At 37.7% G+C, this 24,968-nt stretch overlaps 2 protein-coding genes across 3 annotated transcripts; one reads left to right on the top strand and one right to left on the bottom strand.

Annotated features, from left to right (window-relative positions):
- The first annotated feature begins 240 nt into the window (after positions 1–240).
- Positions 241–17,576, top strand: SPATA1 (spermatogenesis associated 1). Its single transcript, XM_082765559.1, has 13 exons — positions 241–895; positions 1,637–1,743; positions 5,671–5,788; positions 7,836–7,889; positions 7,985–8,309; positions 8,418–8,666; positions 10,402–10,546; positions 10,694–10,754; positions 11,676–11,793; positions 12,653–12,778; positions 14,625–14,794; positions 16,405–16,503; positions 17,455–17,576. The coding sequence occupies exons 1-13, from the start codon at positions 860–862 to the stop codon at positions 17,557–17,559; spliced, it is 1,713 nt and encodes a 570-aa protein (XP_082621685.1). The 5' UTR covers positions 241–859; the 3' UTR covers positions 17,560–17,576.
- On the bottom strand, positions 16,077–24,829 carry CTBS (chitobiase). Of its 2 annotated transcripts, XM_082765557.1 has the most exons (9): positions 24,670–24,829; positions 24,274–24,412; positions 23,035–23,243; positions 22,089–22,260; positions 21,120–21,217; positions 20,244–20,405; positions 19,620–19,801; positions 16,860–16,965; positions 16,077–16,301 (listed from the first exon to the last, which is right to left on the bottom strand). In XM_082765557.1, the coding sequence occupies exons 1-8, from the start codon at positions 24,799–24,801 to the stop codon at positions 16,872–16,874; spliced, it is 1,188 nt and encodes a 395-aa protein (XP_082621683.1). In that variant the 5' UTR covers positions 24,802–24,829; the 3' UTR covers positions 16,077–16,301; positions 16,860–16,871. The 2 variants fall into 2 exon arrangements, with proteins under 2 accessions (XP_082621683.1, XP_082621684.1); XM_082765558.1 differs by lacking the exons at positions 16,077–16,301; positions 16,860–16,965 and adding an exon at positions 18,848–19,009 and having other exon boundaries at positions 24,670–24,828.
- Positions 24,830–24,968: the final 139 nt, after the last annotated feature.

Here is a 24,968-nt window from a genome sequence, read left to right as displayed (position 1 = left end):
AAATGATGTTGTTAGCTTTACTTTTGTGAACTTGTTTGGCTCTTGACTACAGTCTAGGAGGAGCTCAATATTCTCTGCAGAGAGCACCCAAGAGTGACCACCAAGCCTGGAATGGCATAGGTGGCACATAGCGGTACAAAGTGCGACGTCTTGCCTATGTGTACGGAATACAGGGAGGAACCTGGGCTGTAACCTGCCTCATCTTTGCTTGGGAGTAACCGAGGAGAAGTGATAGGAAGGTCTAGTCAGGCCATTGCTGAGATCTCATTGTTCCCATAGCAGTGTTAGGGCAGAGCCCAGGTAGTTTATGGAAGGGTTTCTCTGATGCGGTTGCCTGCCACCACCAAGTTTCTGTGGCGTGCTGTGTTTGGGTAGTGCAATGTGGAATGTTCCGTGCATGGGTGTCTTGACTTCAGCTCACAAGAACTGTCCCTTTGTCAAAGATAAATCCAGACCCTGCAAGAATCCCATTTTGGATCTTTAGGTTCACAGAAAAAACATGCAGAAAGTTATATACAGCTGAAGTACTTCTATGGAAGGACAGAAGTGTTAAGAGGAAGTACTCCAGGGCAGCTCTGTTGGAGCTGCAAGGCAGTGATTTAGCAAGTCACCAAGTTACTTAGGTGACACTGCTTGTGTAGAAAGGTGTGGCAGAGTCTGTTTGTCTACAGCGAGCTGGGAGACAGCACAGTGACAGCTCTGAGACTTCCATAAATGGAAAGAAGATAATAAAAGAAATTAATAGAGTAACTTCTTCAGTGACAGATTGTCATGAAACTCATTCTCAAATAATGTTTCAATCAAAAAGAAAATTAGAAAGCCCATCTGGCACTCACTGTGATCACGTACAGCGACCGGTATGTCATTCAGTCAAATGAGACCTCAGACATCCCAGGTGAGAGTTTATATACTTTTGCATAGCAATTTTTTTATATTTCTTAAATAAAAATTAAAAAATATATGTTAAAGTGGCTGCCACTGTACTGTATCTAGGAGATCTGAGAGGAAGAATGTACATTTAGCCTAGTATGTATAAAAATTCTGCTTTTCTAGTTTAGTATCTGAACAATTGAAGAAATACTTAATACAGCTTTATTTGCATGGCTTCCAGTTATTGGCAGTGCTTTTCAGAAGTGTGTATCATCCTTCTCAATACCATTTGATTTCCACTAACAATAACAAGACCCCAGCATGAAGAGTCCCACAATGACCACTGGTTCGAACACAGTCTTAGTAAACTATTCAGAGCAGGCTTAGCTTTTCTTGTAGATGTTTCCAAGTGCACTTCTGTGCTCCAAGGTCATTAATATTATTGACTGTCAGAAATACTTTGATATTATTTTATTGCTTGTGCTTTCTGCTATGTTTGCATCAAGCTTTTATGGCGTAGCAGTTCTTAGGAGGTGAAACAAGGTAGGCTTTTAGCTGAAGTATTCTTGTATGCATGACATATGCTCCAGAGGAATGACTGTTTTTTCTTAAGCTATATCTGTTGCTAACACATTGACATACAGCAGGGAGCACAGGCTCTCTTTTCGCTCATTTCAATTGTTAAGCTTGTTCTGATGTGATTTATTTCTATGCTGTCAGCTGGCATTCAATCACAAATTGTTATGATAATCTGTTCTTTATTTAGCTGGTGGAGCTCCATGTTTTTTATGTCCCAGAGGAAGTGTGGAACTTCAAGCTGAATACAGTTCCTGTGGCTCTTACTAGCAAGTTCATCTCAGCTGGATTTATAAGGTGAGTATAGTCTTAGGCCCAAATGTGATAACACCTATAAAATACTTACCTGGTATCACCTTCATATTGTCCTTCAGTCATTTAGTCTAGCTGTTGCATAATTACATCTGTCAGAAAATATTCTTCTCCAATCAACTCCAGAGGGTAAGTGGTGCCCATGTCTCTTTGGGCTGTATCAGGCCAGTGCCGCCCTTGATCTGAACCGCTGTAATGCACTTTTCCAGAGCGCTGCTAGTATTGCTGCAGAACGATTCATGTTGTAAAATCAGTCATATTTTTTTCTGTTTCCTTGAGCCTGATTATGAAAATCTTCAATTCTTTTCCACAGTGGGCCAACTTTGAGATAGAGTGGCTCAATGAAAATGGGAAAGCCTGTCACTGAGCCATAGATCTAAAACAGAAACATTATGTCCATGCAATTGCCAGCATATCTTCTTTCTTCTTCTACAATATTTCTGAAAGGTTGTCTACAACACATGCTATGTGGGCTCTCAGGTAGCTGTCAGCACTTTGTGGAAAACTACCCAAAGGGCCAAACTTGGCACAGAGAGCTGCAGTTTTTATCTTTGATAACTTTAGAAGTTTGGTTCATACACCTAAATGCTTGACTCACAAAACCTGTGTGTATTTGGTAAGGTAATAATTTACAGAAAAAAAAAAATAATAATGTAAAGATGTGTGTTGAAACTGGGGTTTTATATGCATCTCATTTGCTTCTGTGCAAAGCTTGTCAGCTTAAACTGTAGGTTTTAACTCACTTAAATTTATGCTTGTATTGTCCCCGTAAGACAATATATCATGTAGCTGAAAAAATTGACAGCAGCTGGATATAAGCATTTATGGAAGAATGCATTCGTTCTTGCAGCTTTTTTTTGTTGTTCTTGAAAGACTGCACAAAACCAGATAAAGTAAGTTCATGCATCTATTCTGTTTGCTGTACTTGTCACCAGCAGAGGTGCAAAATACATAGCTGGATGGTAACTTTAAATTGTTTCATATGACTAGACATCAGTCACTGCCTGTTGCTCTCAGGTGTAAGTTTATTTTGCTAAGACTCAGTTCTGAGACATCAACTTAAATTAGGATTCATACTGATTGCAATGGGTTTTATTGCTCAAGAAAGACATGCATCTGTTAGAGTGCATCCAGAGAAGGGACATAGAAATGATCAGCGGGCTCAGGCACCTCTTCTGTGAAGACAGGTGGAGATAGTTGAGGTTGTTCAGCCTGGAAGGGAGAAGGCTCTGGGGAGACCTTATTATAGCCTTTCAGTACTTAATGGGGTCTTTTAAGATCAGGAAAGGCTTTTTACCAGAGCCTGTAGTCATAGGACAAGGGGTAATGGTTTTAAACTTAAAGAGGGCAGATTTAAATAGATACTAGGAAGAAATTCTTCACAGTGAAGATGGTGAGGGACTGGAACAGGTTGCCCAAAGAAATTGTGGGCGGTCAATCTGGTAAGGACTTCGGGCAACGTGATCTAGTGAAAGGTGTCCCTGCCCATGTCAGAGGAGTTGCACTATATAATCTTTAATGGTCCCTTCCAACCCGAACCATTCTGTGATTCTATTATTCCATGCCTGGATGGGTAATTTTTGCTTGCTAATGAGTGTTAGGTAATTAATTATTCTGTGGGTGCTATGCAGTGTTGCATCGCATTAACATTAACAATAACTAACACTGGGCCAGTGTATCACTGTCTTTAAAAACAAAATACATTTTAAGAATCTTCTCTTCTTTTAACCTGAGTGAACAGCAGCCTTGCTGCTACTAACCATGTCTGGATGTTGTTGATAGCACCATCCATCCAGCTTGGCAGTCCTAGTACTCTGTGAGTCAGCTGAACAAAGGATTCCTCGATGTAAATACAGGCCACTTCCATTAATCATGGAATTAGAGGAAAATATTAAGTACGTAATCATCTGCAGCCCTGGGTTCTTGTTCCCATGAACTTGATTTCTCAGCCTCTGTGATCTTTTATTTACTCCTCATTCCTCACCACAGAACCCATACTTTTGTTACTTCTAGATGAGATGGCTGCAATGAACTGTAGTTTGCATTACTTTTAAAGGAACACCCTGAAGCGAATGACTGGATGTGACTAGTCTTCTGTTGGCCCGTGGCAACAACCAAGGAATATGTTATTATATGTTCCTAGCAGCTGCTCTAGCAAACAATTTTCAGATAAATTTCTGTTGTGCATTTCAGGTTCTGTGTACCTAAATGATTTTCTCCCGTGATACATCCTCATAGCTACATAGATGTTTTCCCTGCTGCTCATATGTACCTTAGATTCAAATTTCTTTGCTGGTTTGGAAGGGTGTGAAGGACGTGCAGTTTTAGAATTGCTACTGAAAAAGCTTGCATTTATTGGGTTTCAGAAAACAGTTCAAGGGACTTCTCTGTGCCTTCTCTGTGGCATAAGCTTGAAAAAATTATGGTGAATGAGATATAGTTGAATTACAGATCATCTCTCTTATCAGATAAGACCCTGGAAGGATGTGTATTGAATTATGTATCCATCTTTCACGTATTTCTTTATACACTTGAAATAAATAGATGACATTAGGACTAACATCTGTAGCAAGTGTGGGCAAAAAGCGTATGGCAAAGAAATAAACAGAAGTTAAATGCTCAGGGACCAAGCAGCGAGGCCTAGACGTGTCTACTCCGCACACTGCTTGGCTTCGGTATTCCTCTGTCCCATGCCTTTCCCCAAGACAGAATTATGACCTTAGGGAGGAGGGTCCTCTAAGTCCCAAGTGTGTGAAATAATGCAAGGAAAGCATTATAGCCCACTGAAATACAGTTTTTATCAGAAAAAAATGGGGGTATTTCACATATCTGGGGTATGAAATGAAGGCATATGAGGCCATGTGAGTGTGCAAACCCTTTTAGGTTAATGGTGAAGACCTGCCCAAGTTGAAGGGACAGCATGACCTTGTCCATACTAGTTACTGACAATGGCATGTGCCATGCTATGTGCCCCAAGCTATGTCTCTGCATTGTTTGAAGAATGATAGCTGGCCTGGGCCAAAACCCTGCGAGGTAGTGTACTTACACTTAAGCAGCGTGGGTGATTAACAGTCTCAGGCCTGAGTTTGTTCCCTGGTTTATTTTAAATGACAGCATAGGAGCAATCAGAACAGTTTATGTTGAGATACAGAGCTTTTGTGTGACTCTTGAACATTCGATTTTATTCTGCAGAGATGCTTTAGTCTATGATGATTTTTATTCTGAGCTTATGACTTTGATATTTGCGTGCTTTCCAGAAGCAGATTAAACGATGTCATTCATGTTTGTGTCAGCTCTCTCATCCCCAAACTATGGTAAAAATGTTCACACTACAGTATTTGGTTTTGATTTAAAACACATTTGCATGTACGCATGCACACACCCTGTTTACAAATTTGTGTTCGAGAAAACAAAACCAAAGGAATGTGCTTGGCAGTTAAAAGTAGAGCGTGATGAAGCCTCCTTACTGCTTGAAGGAGTATGTTCTACAGTCCTGGCCTGGCTCTCTGAAACTCTGTCACCTGGACGGAAATGCATGACTGTAGTTTACAACATAATTGTACATGAATTATGTAATTCATCTGCAGATGAGCAAGAGTCTTTTTCAAATTTCAGGTACTTTCATATTCTCCCTTTGTTTGGGATTCCTAAAACATAAATATTGCTACCTAATGATACGGCAGCCTTTGTAATGCGGTCTGCCATAGTGTGATACAATGTTCTGACTCTACCACACCAAAAATCTCTGACCTATCTGTAATTGGGTTCCATTCCAGGAAATAGTTCATAGTTCCCTTTTTTGTTCATTCTTGCCATACAAGCCAGCATTTATATAGCATAATCTTCCCCCTCTTACTAACTAGCCAACGTTATTTGATCTTGCAGATGTATTAATGAATAACAACATTCTAGGGTGTCTCCTCACATCACATTAAGAGCGCTACGGGAGAAGCTTGGAGAATACCTGGGTGGAGTTGCAGTTGCAGATAAATTCAAATTTTTAAAATGCATTGGGAAAAAACTAGCAGTGGTAAGTTGATTTTTTTATTATTCTTTAGTGCTGTTCTGCTTTATAATACAAACTACAGATCTAGTCCTTGTGGATTTGAAAATATCACAAGAAAATAGAGATGAATTTAGGTGCACACTTATTGTTTTGAATCATGTTGGAGAAGGAGCTCTTGTCAGAACATCTACTTCCCCAAATACAAATGCACAGCTGGATAGGTATATTAGAAACGTCCTTTAAAGCATCAGATGTAATTAGTTGCCATTCAGTGGAAAGATGCAAGCTTTGATAGGACAGTAAATTAAATATGACAATTCTAGTTGCATTAAAAAAATCCCCTGAGGTCATTATTGTCAGGACATGATTAGGAATATGGCACTTGAAGAATTTGCACTGGGAGCTGAGTAAGCCAGAATTCCTGTAAATGGTCCTGCTGTGACATGTCCAATAGCCTTTAAAGATCAGTCTCTGAATGAAAGCTTCTCTGATGTACATTTCTGTTCCATGAATCAGTCCAGTAATAGAGCCTGAGGAGGTTTATGTAATCAAAAAACTGCATCTCTTAATCATAACTGTTCCTTGGTCTGATTCTCTATATACTTAGCTATCTTACACACTATAAAGATTAAATAAATCTGAAAATCAGACTGATTGAAAGTGCATTTGTGTAATAGACAAAGATTTAAGTGATATACAGAAGACTTTTTTCTCCTGTTTTTCATGGATTTCCAAATACAAGGCAGAAAATTGGTGTTGTTTTTTATTTCATTTGTAGACAATATCACTAAAATTGCCTGTGCAGAAAACTAGGAAAAGCAGGTAGAGAAACATAGACAGGAATTTAAAGACTGTGATGCAATCTAAATCTGACAAGATATGCAAGTCTTCAAAAAAAAAAAAAAAAAAAAGATGTTTTTAACTGGATGATAGTGAGATGGTAGATTTTCTTCCCCACTGATAGTTCTGAGGTAAATGGATAAAATTTCAAGCTCCCTTGAGAATAGCAGGAATTTAATAAAGTATTTTGCGTTTAATAGTAGATGAAATACATTAGTATATACAAGTGAAGATTTTTAGAAACAAAGATATAATTTTAATTTTGGGGATTTAGTGTTGTAGTGTTATGTATTTTGTGATAAAGGGTAATGTAAGCAAGCAAATAACTCGTTTATTCGTTGTTTAGGGTCGTGGTAACCTAATTGAATTAAATCTCCATGACCAAATATTTGTTGAGTTTGTGTTTTTTTCTCAGTGTCCTGTTTCACAACACTGACAATGTAAACAGTACTAAGAGCTGTAGCCTGCTTGCAAGTGAGGGTCTTTAAATGAAAAACATAAACCAAAACCAAGTTCATTTGCTCTTCCTTTTCTTTCACATAGCCCATGTCTCTAAGTGTGAATCGATGTCATTGTGTGGCCATTATTGAGAGCAGCTTTTGGCCCCATGTTTACTCCAATTTCATTACTTAAATGTAAACTCAGATTATTATTATTTTCTACTGGAACACATCTTTCAAATATACATTGATTATCATAGATTTTGTATTTTAGGATGACTGTTGAAATCTGAAAGTGTATAAGTGCACAAAAAGAATAGCAAGATGATAAGTACTAGATGACATAGGACAGTCATAGATTTTTTTTCTCTATATACATCAAATATTTTGTGATGTTTTGTTAGATTAATAGAGAAAATTATGTTAGACTCGTCATCTCTATTCAGATTTGACTTGAAACAACTTCTGGCAAAGGCAGTGTAAGATTTTGTTCTGCTGTGATTGTTAGATCAGGTCCTTTGAACCATAGGAGAAAGTGCAAAGGATAAAGAAGTGTATTCAGTACATCCATATACTTTTGTGTGTCTGATTTAAATTTTGAAAAATAGACAAAGTAGTTTCAGTGCTATGTTGGAAAATAGAACAGCATTCTATGTTCCTTCTTCCCCATCAAGCTATTACAGAAGAAAAATGTTGTATGTAAAGATGATGATAGAATACATAAATTAAGTGACAACATTATTTTTAAGAAAGTATTTTACTGTTTACACTTCGGTTCTTTATCTTCTAAGGTAAAAGCAAAGCAAGAAACAGAACTGGAACTGAAGTCATTTGCTCCCCCTTATGTATGTATTTTATGGCTTTTAAGCTATCATTTTCAGAAGCTTTTTATGTTGGTAGTTTCTTCTTTTGTGTCTGGTTAATATACTGCATATTTTAGGCACTGTATCCTGAATTATATTTATTACCTGGAGTGGCATACTTTGAAGATGTTTATCCGTTATCATCATCAACTAAACAAAGATGCCACTTTAATGCAGAAGCTAATAGGTATGGTCATGGATCGAGACTACCCAATCTTCCCCAGCAAAGTGAAAAAAGCAGACCATTTTTAGAAAGCATACAGAGCAGTCATCAGCTAGAAAATAAGGAAGTGCACAGTCCTGCAGAATGGACTGATAAAGAATCTGTTCCAGTTTTGAACACAAATCATGAGCAAGACTACAACAGGACTGCATTAAAACAGGCACAATTCAGAGTGAAAGGTAAGTTTAACAAAGATCGCAAAGAAGAGTGATGGAGTAAAATAACTATTATGGTTAACATTTACAATAAAATAATATTATTTTTTTCTCAAATCAATTATTATGCAGATCAAAATAGATCCAGTGGATCTCTCTTCACACCACGTCATTCAAATTCTACAGATCGAGGGTCTGGAAAGAGCTATATGCTGTTACAGAAATCCCAGCAAAACCACCATAGCGAAGATCAAGAAGAGCATAATACTCCGAAGAGGAATGACAAAGCCAAAGGAAATGCTCTTACTCTTCACATAAACCACGGTGATGAACAACGCCAGACTAACCAACCACACCAAAATCGCATGAAATACCAAACAGGTACACTGTTTATTGTCATCTTGGTGCTAAGCCAAAATTTTTAGAAAGTTGGCAGAGTAAAGCTAAGTTTAAAAAAAATCTGTAGTTGCAACGTAAGTTGGAATATTGCTGTTAGAACAGTATTCTAATTTTTAAAATAATACCTTTCAAAGAACCATAGTTTTTACTTTGGATGAGTCATTCATTATAATTATGTACTGTTGTAGGGAAGCACTTTAATATAGTCAATGCCTTTGTCTGATCTTATTTATATGGAAGCAAATTACTGAGCAGCTGCTGTAAAGATTGGAAGATAAGGATCCCATAATTCAACATCAATTTTAAATGAAAAAAAAAAAAATGATTAGGAAATTGGGGAATGCAATTTATTCACTTCAACTTCCATGGTTATCTTATGCATACCTACATTACTAATGAAAAGAAAGTGCTTCCTCCCCTCCTTCCTATATACTGCTGATTTATTTATGTACTATTGAACAGTGGCATTCCTAAAACTGAGAGGTAAGAGTATTCTTTGAACAGATTACAGTGAAACTGTTAGAAAAGAATGGAGAGGTTTAAAGAACACACAAACTAGCTAATAATTCTGTGCCAAAATAGAAAATGTAGTTTGAAAGACATCTGTTAACTACTACTTCCTTTAAAATGAAGTATCTTAGGGATACTGGGGGCCAAGTCCTGAACAGTTCTCTAGTGTTCTTAATATTGCTAAATTTCTAGTAATTACAAATAAAGAAATGACTGAAGCATTTAAATTGGATTGACCACTGTTAAATTAGCATCAAAATGATAACATAAAATGTTTTTCAGGAAATACTTTTGAAAGACAAATCTTAATATTTGAGTATAATTTTACATTAATTGTAAAGGGGATGACCCTTGTTCTACTGCAAATTTCTAATGAGGAATTATTAAATGAGGCAATATTCATTTTTTCATACATATGGGCACCTTATTGATTTTCTGGATATCCAGTACTTTGAGTAAGAAAACAAAAAATGTGATATTGTGATCTTAGATGTGTCTGAAGAGTGTACTAGAAGAGCCTTCACAGATGACTTTTCCATAATTTCAATTTCCATTGATAATCTGTCAAAACTAGCTTTGTCCCTCTATCATCATGTTAACTGAAGCCTGAGACCATATATATATATATGTATGTATATCTAATATAATATATATAATACATATATGCATATATATGGGCATATTTATACAATTGAGAAGTTTTCCAGAACTTTATTTTGAATGATGAGGGATGTAGAATTTTGTAATTTAAAGTACAGGCAAATTCTGTCATCAGTTTTCTTTTGAAATGTTTAGCCTGTATAATTTAAAGGAGATAACATTCAAATGCAAAACATTTTGCTGTCACTTTCTTTGCTGGCTCCAGTTTGTAGGAGATCTCCAGGGTCTCAAAGGCAGAAAATGTTAGAGAATTATTTTAGGAAAGGAGAAATAATTAAATGATTTCATTACCTGTTGTCACATTTCCTCTACTCGTTACCAGAATTAGTTAGATGCAAATTCTTGAAACAGAAGTAGATTTTTTCCCCCTTATTTCTTTCCTCTGTTATTCAGAAAACCTTTCGTTACCCCAGATGTAATCCTATTTATTGTATTGACTCACTGAATTTCTAATACAGGCTGGAAAGTTCAGGTGTTGACAGTCAAAAAAAAGTGTAAATCTTGTGAGTGTAATCTGTGTATTTTGATCATCGTTATCCTGTCACAGAACTAAACACCAAACTCCTAGTTACAAACATGGAAAATAATGACCACAAAAAAGATACCAAACTAAAAAGAGACAGAACACGGGATTCTGGAAATCTTGAAATATTAGAAGATCAAACCACAGAATATATAGACAGAAACCAAAGGTTAGTAAATGGTAATTCTGATAAAAGAATGGATAATAATAATAACAAAAAACTGATTTTACATACTTCAAATAAATGAAAGAAAATGGAGAAATAAAACAATATCATTGCATGAATTTTCACTTGCTTCTTTGAATTTCTCTTTAGTTTGCTGCAGTACAGAACTAGCAAGTCTGTAACTGGTCCTGGTGAAAAACTGGATAATCAGGTATGTTTTTCAGGATAGCATATTCTTTTTAATGTGGAGCAATAAATATAGTCCTCCACCTAGAAACTGACTAATTTTGTAAGACAGGTAACTCATTAGAAATACGAAACATGCAATGTAGATTTTAGAGTAATTGAGCAAAGTTAATTTATGCAATGCTGCTTTGGAGATTTGCTAATGATAAATCAGCTGTATATCTAAACAATGATAAATCAGAAGCTATACCTCTGGTTATCATTTAATAGGAACTATGTATGTTGTATCTTTCTCAGTCTTATTAACATCAGCCTTTTTAAATTTATTTTTTAGTTTCTTGACAGCAGCATTGTATTGGCTGTATCAGTGATGTTTTTATAATTTCGTATTTCCTATGGGATAAATCTTAGTCTTATATGGGATAAATCCTAATCTCAAGTAAAACTTCTGAGAAAAAAAAAATTATTTAAAACATACATACAGTATAGTCATAGTATCCGAATAAGAACATGTTAGGAAGACAGAGCACCCACATGCCGTCATACAGCATAACCACTGTCACTACTGTCATCTGTGAGCTATTATAAACTTTGGTTTAGAAATGAGCAATCCAGCTTTTGTTAATCAATATGCCTGACAGCAGTTTTCAGGCCGGTCATTCTTGGTCTTACATGGGAGTGTCAGTAGTCTGTGGAGTTACAGACATGGACAAGAATATTTAGCAATAGTCTGTCTTTTGGTCCATGTATTATCCTCTGCAATTTCAGTGTTCTGATGCTGTTTGCAGATGTCCATCTGTTTGGAAGTTTGTAATGAATAAAAGAGATTATATTCAGAGTTCCAATACATCCTCCCCATTCACTCAGACCACTTTCAAAGCATGTTTAATGTGACTGTTCAGGGTTATAAATTATGTACATGTAGTTTTGTCTTTTGACCCTCTAGGAAGATGAGAACAAGCAAAACAATTCTACTTGTCCAAAAGAACATATTTCACCTCCTAGTCTGCCTTTTCTGTCACTTTCTGTAAACCCGGCTCAGGTTCCTGCATTTCAGGCAGAAAGTAAGTATGTGCTTCCAAGAAATGCGTGGGGAGTTAACATTTAATCAAGACTGAACAGCTGATGAAGACAGAAATACTTTATGAAAGAATTTGTACATATATTTATTCCCAGGATTGTTAAAAATTTTAATTTGTATTTGGAAAATTGCAGGCATCTAATGTTGCCTGAGTTGTTCATAGAGTATGGCAGAAGTTCCCATTGCTAGAAGATTGGTCTCATGGACTTGGGTGTGGAAGGAGAAAAGGAGGGAGTTTAGGGGGAAATACTGTTGGCTCACGTGAGAATGAAGCAAAGATGCTAACTTGCAGAGGATCCTCAGCTAGTGTGTAGCAGAATAGTGAAAAGGGAGGTGACTGACTTGTTGCAGTCTAGTTAAAAGTTTGAGCTATTACAGGCTTATTAACACCTATATAGGCTTATTGATGCCTATAGTTTAAAGAAAGATTTATATCACAAAGTATTTTGAAGTAAGAAGAAATCCTCTGGAGGCTTTTTTCGCTTGATGTTGCAAGAGTTTTCAGTTTATGCTATATACATCTGAATAGATTCTGAAGCTGATTCTACTGACATGCTGCCTAGGCATTTAAAAGTGTGTTTACTTGTTTGTGTGTGTGTATAAATGCCTGGATGCATGCTGGGATTCTCATTTTCTTCTAATGTGTCAGCCATTTCCAAAAGTCAGGAATAGTTTATATTCTGAAAAAAGTCAGAATAGTTTATTAAAATAGAAGAATTCCTACTGCCTGTTCTGACAGAGTTCTTGGCATGATTTATGACGGGTGCATTACAAAAATTTTGATTGATCCTTCCTACTTACAGTATCCAGATGCTTGATAAATATAATTATAATATCTTTAGAAAACAAGATGGTAGAACAATTGGAACAAATGAAGAAAGACAGAAGGCACATGGAAAAAAATAGAGAAGAACTTGTCAAAAAAGCTAAAGGGCTACTGGAACAAAATAAGCTGAGGAGATGCCATGGTACATTTTTAATTTATTTTGGAGTTTGGAATGATTGAGAAACACTGAAACTAATGTGAAAATGTTTGTCTCTTTGTCAGTGAGCTTAATTACAGAGAGTGCAGTTGGCTAAGCAGTAGCTCTGAGAAGACTTATTTGTGTAATAATACGGTAGAAAGGTTGAAAAGTCTCCTTCTAGTTTGTTTTTTTTTTTTTGGGGTGCAGTTTTGTAAGTCTAAAAATATGCTGGCTTTTATAAACTGTCCAAGTTTTTTCCTGTGTATATACAGCACCCAAAGAGCTATTACTGGCCATTTTGCTGTTTGAGCCTTGAGACAATTGACATACTCTAAAATTGCCTATAGTTGGTGCTTACTGAGGTTTTACTGTGTTAACAGGGCTTATGTTCCAATTGCCAACATAGCATTTTTTTATTTCTAATAATATCTAATAATTCAGCACATGGCATGGAAGGTAGAAGCCTTTCACGGCAAGCTTGACAAACCTTGTTTTTTAACAAAGGGAGTATTTAATTGAAATCTCACTCAGATTTTCTTTGTAAAATTATTTTCAAGTTTATACTTAAGCTATCCTCCTGATGTCACATTCCAGTTATACAGAGATGAGATTTAATTACATTGACATTTTGAGAGCACTCTTTGTACATAAATACAGCTGAATCACTGGCAATCTCAACTATTATCTGTAGCTTTGTCAAAAGGAGAAGACATGCCAATTCTCCCAGTTATTCTCTGAGGGCATGGCTACACTGTGCTCTGCAGTGGAGTGAAGTTGTATCTTAAAAAGGGAACTTGGCCACTTGAAGGAGTGAATCTGCAGTAGCGTGGAGCTGCAACGCAAGCTATGTTACCCTGCTGAGATTAAGTCCTGAACTGCTCTTATGTTGTCTTAAATTATGCTGTTCAGTTAGGTAAATAAAAGGTTATTTCACAAGAATTTAAACAGCTTCTGCAGGTTCTTTCAGGAGTATTTGTACCTCTGAATTATTTTAATGAGACTGTACAATTTCAGAAGTGAATGCATTCACAAACATGCTTCTTCCCAAGGTATGAAGGGAAGAGCATATTCTGGAGGCCCAGCAATATTCCATATTTAATTTCATCTGAGGATTGCTGTGCTGATGGTCACTCTTGGTTACATGCTGTATAGTGCTCCAACAGCCGGGCTTTTCTTTCTTTCTTTTTTTTTTTTTTTTGGGGGGGGGGGGGAGTAAGTTTTTAAGGAGCAGTTATCCTGCTTTCTTAAAATGTGTCTGGAAAAAAGGAATAATTTAAGATACATCACAGAGTAACAAATGTGTGTGGCAATAAGACTGCCACACCACATATGGGATATGTATGTGCCAGCCACTGATAACACATAACAACATAGCTCAAGGAATCATGGTTAAATTTTAAGTAAGTGTTTCTCATGATCTTGGGACTTCTGATCAAAATTTCTGGCTGTGCAGAGCTCAAATTCTGCATAAAGACATTAATGCTGCTGCTACAAGGAGGCTGTGGACTTCGGACTGGTGAGCACCAGCCTTAACAGGTCTGGAGCACCTGTGCAGCTGAAGGCTGCAGAACTGCCAGGCCAAATGAAATTCGGGGTTTGGACCTTGTGTTTTGTCTCAGTAGACAGAGAGAACCTTATGCTGCAGGTGATTGTGTGAAAATTCTACTGCATGTATAGAGAATGTCATTTGAAAAAGATTTTCGTGATTTTTTTTAAGAAACCTACTGCTAATGTTTAATGTGTGCGTTGGCCAAATGAGTCTTGTGAGATCGGTATCATCATTTCTGTCTTCAAGAGACCTTAGAATAAGATGAATGAGACCAAACTGTATTACTGTTTTCCTTTGTAGTTCGTGAGGAATGGAAAAAGAAATACTTTGAAACTAAGAAGGCTACGGCTTCACTGGAGGATGTTTTAAACAAACTGCAACAAGATTTGGAGCTTTACCACCAGAAATTACTCTTGCAATTAGAAGCCAGAGATAGCCGAAAACAACTGAACAGTAAGACAAACTTGAAGGTATGTACCTAAACTATTTTTTTTACACAATTTACTTTTTTTGTAAAAAACATAAATGAAACTAACAAATTCATCATTGATGACTTCTAAACTAGCTTTAATAGCCAAGTATCTCTCAATAATCCAAGGTGTGGCCACTACAGAATTACCACATTCCATTCTTCTCAAAAAGACTGAAGAAATGCTTGAGTCTAAGCATTTTAATCTTTCTGCTTTGTGTTTGTACAATACCTTCTCATTACAAACTCCCCTTTTGTTTCATATGATTAATGAATTGTTCAGTTCTACATTATTCGCATCTAAAATTTCATGTACAGAGGTGATGAATTCTAATTGTTTTTGGGGAAGAGGCACCTCTGAAGCTCTTGGAGTGGTTACACCTGAATTATTGTGCAACTGTGAGTCTTGTGTTACATTGCTGGTGTCAAATTAGGGAAGTTCAAAGAGGAATTAAAAAAAAAAAAAAAGATAAAAGGGGAAAACACCCTTCCCAAGAGTTACAGCTGCTGTTTTTTTTAAAATGTATTCATAGAAGCAAGTCTAGTTGCAAATCTGAAGCTAGACTACGAAATTTATAAGCTGGTGGAAGTACATGTAGTGTCTTATGCTTGTACCTGAAAGGGGGGAGACAATCTAAGATTGTACATTATATACAACTGTGGATTATTTGAGATAATGTATCTAAAATAACAGAATATGAAGTGTTCATATTACATTTCTATTACGAGCTACGTTCAAGTATGTTAATGCTTCTTTTTGGGTGTCAGGGTTTTTAGACCTCCTTGGCAGGGCACAAGGTGCCTCTGTACAAAGAATGTGCATAACTTCAAATGCAGTTATGTATTGGCTAGCATGCAGAGATGAGAGACAGGACTTAATGAGCTATGAGGCTCATTAAGGAGAACTGTGATCTCCACCCCTCACAAGTAAGGTGAGGAATTGCTGCTGGCCAGTCAGGCAGGAAGAGCTGGGTGCTGGGGCTCCAGGGAGCAGATCCTGCTGCTGCTGAGCTCTGTCCTCCACCAGCTTTGTCCACGCTGGTGACTGAATGCAATGACGGGTCATTCCTTCGGAGCCCCCAGCTTGTCCGACTGTCCAGCCTGCTTTTTTTCTTTGTGACTCTGTACCTTTCCACGTTTTCTCTGTGGTTTCAACCAGGAAGCTAGGGTTTCTGTAGTGTAGCAATCTTATCAACAAGTAAGTGTACTGCCTAGGGGAGAAAGTGATGCTAAGTCTGTGAGGAAAAAATATATATATATATTTGAAGCGTGCCTTTTTATTTTATGTGGGGGGTAGTTGTAAAAGTTAATTGCAAAACAACTTCCTGTTAACTCAGGAGATCGGATCTGGACCTCAGCTTCCCAAAGAGGGAGTGGAAGAACTTCCACACCTAGGGGAAGTGGAAGGGCTGGATGGTTGTTGAGGAGAGCTGCCCTCTGTTGGGGAGCAGGCTGTTTGCAGAACGAGATGCCAGGCAAGCACTGAAGACTGGAAGAGAGTCGAAGAGCTGGAAAGAGTTTAGAGAATTGTTTCTGAGTGGTGAAGTAATACTGAATGAATGAAGAGATATCTTAATGCTCAACTAAAGTTTTTGTTGTTGTTTCATACAGAATAACAAAATCATCCAGATTACTACAGTGCAGCATGAACTCGATCAACTGAGGAGGAAGCTGGATGATACAAAAATGAAGCTCATAATAGAAATTAAGGTACTCTGCATTTATCCTAGTTATAAAGTGTCAAAATCTTACATGGTATAAATTAATCTTTCTAAATATTAGATAATTTAAATCATAGAATCGCTTGGGTTAGAAATGACCTTAAAGATCATCTCATTCCAAGCCCCTGCCATATTCAAGGCTGCTGCCCACTAGATCAGGCTGCCCAGGGCCTCATCCAACCTGGTCTTGAACACCTCCAGGTGTTCAAAATACATTTGTTGTACAGTTCTTATTTTCAAGTTTCATGGTATTAGTTATCATAATTTAGCATTTGAGCCAAATTACTCCGGAGAATTAGTTCATAGGATTATTTTTGAATGTATGGCATTCAAGTACTTACTTACATTTTCAAGGTACTATGTTGCAATCTTTTTCATGAAATTCCTATTCCACTCTGATGGTAATTGAAGGAGCATACTAGGCGACATACTGGTGAGTTGCACACCATAGCTAAGAAAAAAAGAAAAAAGGTATAAAGGAAAAAAAAGGAGGGAATGGTTCTCCGAGCAGACAGCAGTTCTCTTCACCTGCTTTATTCCATACCATTGCTACCTGTGGCTTCCTTAGAAAGGAAGGTGATGATACAGGCCTTCACGCTGGATAGACACTTAGATATGAATGTTTGAAACCTGAGTCTTCTGCATCAAACAGATTGCCCGTGATCCTGTTTACTGTCTAACCTAGGGTGGGTACACTTCCTCCATTGTATAACAAGGAATGAAAAGAACAATGAATTCCATGGTTGTCTCTTAAAAGCACCAAGGCATAGTGCTAGAACTAAGCTATCTAATTAGACATGTAAGATTTCAAAGATGAAAGATGTATCGTGTATTCAGCAATCCTGTATAAAATTCAATCTTAGTTACATAAATTCATATGCATGTCAACTCCAAAAGCTTCATTAAATTACAATTCCTTAAATGACTGGTTCTTCTGCAGATGAGAAAGCAGGCAGCATCTGATTTACGAGCACTGAGAGCAGAACTGACACAGAAGAAGATTCATTCAGCTTTAATTCTCCAGTCTGGGAAATCAGGTATTTAAGAGGATGACTCAACTGTAACATCTGTAAAGTCTATAAAAGTCCTATAATGTATATAGAAACTTGGAAATTCAGAGCATTTGTTTATATGTTCTTAAAGTTCTCTTATAAAAAGACATTAACTGTTTAAATGTGGAATTCGTATACTAGCCCACTAGGGGACTGCATATCACTTTTAAAATCTGTTAGTAAAACCAAACTAAGTTAATCTGTATGTTCAAGTAGCTGATAAACATTTCACTAAGTTATTTTAAAAGTGCAAATTAGTCAATCATGCAATTTCAGTATGCTGATGTTCCTTCATTAACAAAATACCTATTAAGCACGTAAACCCATAATCTAAAACTTCCCATTCAGATTGTTGGAGCAGCTATTCAATTTTTTGATACATGATTAAAATGCATCTTTTTTGGAACTCTAGCAAAAGTAATTTTTATTTAGCTATTTACTGAAGTCTATTTTTGTCATTACAAGTATACTTATCTATAAATTGGTGTATTATTACCTTTATTAATTATGGAAAAAAAATCTCTAGTTCTTTCATATCTAGTTAGTTTTGTTTCCTCCCTCACAAGAAAGCTGCATCAACATTAGCTTTATTCTATAATTAGTGGAAGATGCAAGCTTTGTTTTGACTAAGTTCTAATGATGATCTTGGTGCTATTTCCAGTACTGTATGCTCTGCTTTTCTTTATGTTCATGCATGTGCATGTACTTACATAACAATTCTCTAAAAATAATCAGAAACTCTTCTTAGTCATTTTTTTCTAGATCTGTTTGCTACTTTGAAGTTCAAGATGTTATTACGTTAAGTAGAACAATAATGTGCTAGGAATTCATGTCAGCTAAAAAGCTGACAAAGCTGTATTTGTTACTGCAAGTGAAACCCTGACGGGAAATCAGTAATACTGGAAGAAACTTATGCCACTTCTCAGAGGACTGACTTCCAAATGTCTTGAGTCAAACCACCCTTTTTACAATTCATTTTTTAAACAGAGGATTTGCATAGATTTTAGTGTTAAGTATTAAATTTAGTATTAAAAGAACAACTGCTTTTGCTCATTTCAATAATGAATCCTGTGTCTTGTAGTTCATAATTGTTTTAAGACACAAGAGCAGGCAATTGGCTACTGGAAAATCCGAACCAACTTTTTTTAAAGTTAACTTTTTTGATGTCTCAATACCTATCTTGCAGTCTAGCATATAAACATAAATAGTATTTATGTCTTATAAATTCATCAGGTTTTCCACAAAAGCTACAGACTAGAATTCTAGTGGAGAGCCCTCTGATTTACCAAGGGAAAAAAAAAAAGGATGATGCAACCTTAGTAGGTTTCGCCTGCTTTTCATCACCTGTAGTATCAAGCAGTCAGATGCTCAGATCTTCTCCTCGGCATCATCATGGTAGTGCTTCTGGTTCTGTGCTATTACTCTATGTTGGTTTCCCTGTAACTATTTAGCAAGAAAAAACAAAAACAGAAAACTGACTACATATGTCTAATTAAATAGTTTAATTAATGGAGTCACTTAAGCAGGGCATAGTTGCACTTCAGTCTGATTGTGAAACAGTTCTGAGAAACAATGTAGGCTGTAAACCACGGAACAAGTAATGCATAAACAGACAACACTTTATCAACCTTAACAAAAACAATGTTTTACTGAACAACAAAAAAGTCCTGTAGACAGCAGTCCATCTCTCCATGCATTAGGCAGCCTCAGCAGAGGACCGTTATTAGATGACCCCTGTAAATTCACTTGGTCTTACTTGTTACTAGATACGTTCTAAGTTGAAGCTTTAACCAACTTACTATGGTAGTGAAAAACTAAAAGGGTGATAAGTCTCTTAAAGAGCACTGCTGAAGCAATACTGGAACTTTATGAAGAATGAAGATACAGCTTTGCATACAAAATAACAAGGTGAATTTGACCAGCTCTCAAAGTTTTGATTGTAATCATGGTATGTTTATAAATAATTCTGTTACACATTATGTGTCATAATAAAAAAAAAATCTGATTTTCATAGTTCTATATCAAGTGATTCACAATTTTATGTACTTCTTACGGTGTCAAGGCTTGCCACATTGCTTCAGTTTGTTGTTCTGCTGCAGCTTCCCTGGAATAGTCAAGACTATTTCCATTCCACATGCCAATGCCCCTTAGGCCTCTGTTCTTCACATAGGCTGCTTTAAGAGAGATGCTGCGAGGGTCATCAAACCATACTTGGTGGAACTGACCAAGAGAATCCTACGAAAACACAAACACTTCTGTAGATAGGCTGATACTGACAGTAATATGATACATTAAAGTCTGTTGAGTTTTGCTTACACCTTCTATTCAGTGCAGCATCTATCTTAGTTTAGATCAGTCATCAACATCAGAAAACTGTAACAGTGAAGAATGAAGCTATAGGATTTCTTTGGCCAAAACACCCTTTTTGACATTACAAATTTCCCCTCAATAAGATTGTGGAGAAATGAAAACCTGTATTATGCCTGTAGCGTTCAGCCACTGCACCCCATTTTCAGAAGAAGAAATTCAAGAGATGAAAATCTGCCCATCCTTTACTACGTGAAAAAAAAAATAGGAAACAAACTGAAAAATCTAACCCTGAAAACTTTATAATCAAAGAACTATGGTTCATAAACATGTCCACAACATGCATGGCATCTTGTAAAGGGATACATACCTTGTATTCATAAAACGGAGACTTCTGTACCTCATCCCATAGCACCCCTGAAATAGAACTGTTCACCTGCTTCATTATTGCTCCGTAGGGGACCTGACGCCCTGCAGCATCACTGCACGGAGCCCCACGGAAAGGTATTTTGGAAAGGGAACAAACATGATCCTGGGGGGAAAAAAAAAAAGCAGAGTGCAGGAGTTTAACGTTACATAGATTTACTGAACTCCAAAATAGCAGTACAGCCAATAATAAAGTCACAAAACCCCCAAATCTTCAACTATCTGTGCTAGTCATGTTACTTCCAAACAGAAGTAAATTAAACAGATTTTGTTCAAATTGTAGTACCACAGGATTGGATTGTCGTCATTCAACCTACACATTTGTCTCATCTTTTCCCCTTCCACTTCTAATTCCTTACATTTTAATTCCTTACATTTTTCTTAAGTATAATGTTTTTTAAGACTCCATGATTTATCCATAAACTGCTGTACTTTAAGTCCTAGTTTTGCTATTGTTTGTTACACCTGATCTTTAAGCAGTGAGCTTAATCACTGTTGAGAAGGCAGGTAAAAGTGTCGTAGTGCCTTTAGATATCACCTCTTCCCGTACAGATAACATCTATAGCTCCTCAGTGAAATATGGTGCTTGGGTATATTATAGGGTTCAGGTTGCCCAGGGGGAGATAAAAAGCCCTGTTTGGTAACACACTGCTTATCAGTTATCAGCCAAAGAAAAGTCTTGAGTACCAGTTTTAAGCTCTTAACCATCAGACCACAGAATTTCCTAATCCACAAACAGGATCACTAACATGTAGCTGGCTCCTTCTAAGGAAAAAAAAAGATTAACAGTATGACTGTAAATGAATAATCTTTATCTTACCTCAGATAAATTTAGGCAGACATAATCATAGCCATACCAGGGGACGCCCATCACAAGCTTCTTAGGATCAATGCCCATAGTAATGTACTCTTCATATCCTAGTTTTGTAGGAAATAAAATTACTTATTGCATTTTTCCATGTTTTATATTCTTTATATTTATATTTAAGTTCTTTACCTCCCACCCACAGTCCTATATTTGCTCTATTCACATCCTATAGATTTGCTCACACCTTCAGTTGTCTATAGCAGCTTTTGCGACAGTGCCAATAAGCACTGACATATTTACACTAATTCAAACTTCATCAGTAGGTATTTCTTAGAAAGCAAGGAAGACAAAACAAGACAAAACACTAAGAAAGCGCTGTTTTAATCAGCATTCATTCTCATTTGCCTCTCAGCTCACCTGTGCTGACAGCTCCTTGTGGGTCTATGTAGGAAAGCAAATCAGAGAACTGATCCAAATTTAAATTAACCTCCCTCTTGTCTTACTTTTAAGACTGTCAGTTCCCTAATCCAACTCACTGTGAATGTGCATGAACAGCTGTACCAGCCGAAAAGAAAGATGGGAATGCACACAAGAGACTGTTTAAACCCACATTTGCCAAAGGAAGCTACAGCTTCAAAGGGACCCGCACAGTACACAAGGATGAGACAAATGTTGCAGGTTCTTTGCAAGCCCAGGCAGACACCTTTGCTTTGGCTGCCTTTTGTCATTCTAACAGTGTTTTTCACAATCATAAGGGCGAGACAACAACTTTACAAGTAGGAACACACAACTGCTAAAAGTCTATCCACGGTGTCTCATAGGGATCTGCAATACTGGTTTCCCACTAGAACAACACATTATTTGAGGCTACTAGAAAACCTCAATAAAACAAAAAACACATCTAAGAAAAGGCGATTGTTTCTAACCATTCATACAAACAAACAGCAATATTCCAATTTCTGAAGAGGCATCTGTCCTTACCAACTAAAGTCTGGAGGTAAGGAGCATTGGCTTTTGCAACACAATCAGTCCAGATCTGGCTCTGTTCATCATAAGACATCACAAATAAGAAATCACAGGCATCTGCAATCCCAGTGTAGTTGTAGCATCTTTTATCAATGCATGCAGGGGACCAAGCCACATCAAATGTTACCTGAAAGAAAAATGCATGTTAGTATCGTGTACAGCACTTAGGCACTCTTGATTTATGGTTACAGAGCTGTAACTTTTAAAGAGTATTTCCCTAAGGTTGCAGAATGTTCACATGGTGATACCAATGAAGTATATATGTATCAGCTGCTCAGCTGATAAAGCAAACATTAGGTAATAAGCTGCCATTGTTAGTGAATTCAAGGCCCAAGATGCTGTTTTCCTGAGTTATTTCACCATTTACCATATAATTTTAAAACACCAAAGAAATTGTAACATGAAAACCATCTGATCAAAAACAAGAAGCATGATGCAAACTTTTAAAACATCAATAACCAGCTTACGACAACATTAGGAAGCTTTTTCACCAGAAGGCCCTGCTTTGAAAGAGTCCTTAAGCCATACTAGTAACTGGCAGCTCCCCCAACAGGGCAGTAACACTGTACCTGCAAATCTCAACGAAACCCTTCTGCCATTTAAATTAATGTAAGTCAAAGAGAGTGATTTTTATGATAGAAATATATATATATGTATATATAGAGAGAGAAAGAGAGAGAGAAAGAGACTATATAGTCATATAGACTATATTGTGATATATATCATTTTATGATAGAAATATATATATATCATAGCTAACATTCATAATTAATCACTGATGATAGTATCATGCTTTAGATTTGGCATTTATTTTCATATTCATATGCTAAACAGCATTCTCAAAACTCCATATGTTTCATGAAGTTAAACTCAATGTTTGTATGAAGTACATTTTTATTACCTGTGATCCTGGAATCTCTCTGTGAAAAGCATCTGTAGTTTCTTTAACAAGCTCTGTCAACGCATAATATTCAGGGGAGGTTTCATTAACTTCTTGCTCTATATCTATATTAATTCCATCCATATACTGTTTTTTGGCAAGGTCCACCTGTTGGGATATCCAGGCTGCTCTTTTAGCAGGATCAACAATTTCCTTAAGAGGTACGTCACCTAGATAAGAGGTGTTCAAGAGTCAACGTAACATGTATTTGCATCACAATAAGGAGGAAAGATTTGTCTTTACCAAGCCAAGTAATATAACCAGAAAATAAAACATCCCCACAACTATAATGGCATCTACTTAATCCTGACACCATATGTGAAAAATAGAAAGGGCTTAATTTATTTTTTTTCCAAGCATAATTTTGAGAATCCATACCAGGAGAGATTACCAAACTTATTTGAGACAGTCTTTAAAACAAAGTTTCTTTTGGAATTTGTTTTCTACAGTTTGAAGCATCTCCTTCCTTCTACTTAATACTTTTAGCCACTCTAAGTTTCCTTCCTTGAAGTCAGTTGGCTTCCAGTATTTCCACGGAGCCAGAGACTGTGTCTTACTGCTCAAAATAAACATACTTTTACATTTAACCTTTGTTGTTCTCCACATTGTGGTCTTTGATTCTGTTTATGCCTCATCAAATCCAAGACCTGATTACAGAACATATGCATAGGTTGACCCAATGGACTTTGTCTTTCTCATCAGTATTTGTACACAAAGCTCCTGAGCATTCACATTTTCAAACTCCATCACGTCCTAGAACACAGGGATTAACTGAAGTGAAAAATACTAAAAATTGCTTACAATCCCTTTCCTTACCCTGTCTTTTGGGTATTGTGCATAACATTCAGAACACAGACCCAAATAATTGTCTTCTACAGCTTTACTCTTTCCTCCCTTCCTCGCAGCTCTCCTATGGCTGTGAAGCTCCGTTAGGGGAGATTTTATTTGGACATCACCAGAATGGTTTTGTTATTACTGTGACACAAGCCATCACTGGTTTTCTTTTTAATACCCTGCATACCAGCACATGCAAAATGCCAAGGTATTATAGCCCTGTGTGCATTATCCTCTTATTACTTAATCCTTACTTATTTTAACACTTCACATAGCTGTGGCTGTAAAACGTCAAGGTATTCTAGTCCTATGCACGTTATGCTCCTATTTACTTAGAAATACCCATATTTTGATGAGTTAGCCCACCTTTTAGCACTACCCTGGCACCTTGGGAATGAGCGTAGCACATAAGCTCTGGATCATACTTCCCAAAAGCTGCCACAGTTGTAACTTTCGACCAGTCATAGGATTTCCAGGCATTCTTCCCCACATCGAACACAAAGACCTAGAGGCAGGAAGAAGTCGTCCCATCAGTTCCCAACCCTTCTCCACGGGACCCTTCTCAAGCTCTCCCTTCCCCACCCCTCACACGAAGCCCTATGGCGTGGCTGTGGCACTGCTGCAGGTGGCGAACTCACGGCCCAGAGCTGAATCAAGCCCCCTGGGTGCGCCCAGCGCGGCTCACCCCGCACCGGGGCAGCTCCCAGCACCGCAGCCTCCCTCCCCGCAGCCGGCCCTCCGGCCACGGCCAGCCTCGCCAACCTCGGGGCCGCCGGTGCCCGCGACGGGCTGACAGAGCCGCGGCTCCTGGCAGGGGCAGGCTGCGGCTCCGGGACCCCCCAGCAGCTGCAGAAGGCCGAGGGGCAGCAACCAACCGCCCGGCGGCCGCCCCATGCCTGCGGCCTCCGCTTCCGCGCCGCGCCCCGCGGCAGGGCGGGTCCGGCCGAGCAGCTCCGCCCCGGAGGCCGCGGGGCCGGGGCTGGGTCCGCGGTGAGAGGCCGGGGGAGGCCGGGGCTGGGCGCCGCTGGGAGGTGGGGAAGGGCCCGCGGCCTGCCTCAGGA

This window comes from Aythya marila (assembly GCF_965140915.1).
Source record: "Aythya marila genome assembly, chromosome: 8".
Classification (NCBI taxonomy): Eukaryota; Metazoa; Chordata; class Aves; order Anseriformes; family Anatidae; genus Aythya; species Aythya marila.
Note: the sequence above shows the minus strand (reverse complement) of the source record. Positions and strands in the feature narration are given on the sequence as shown.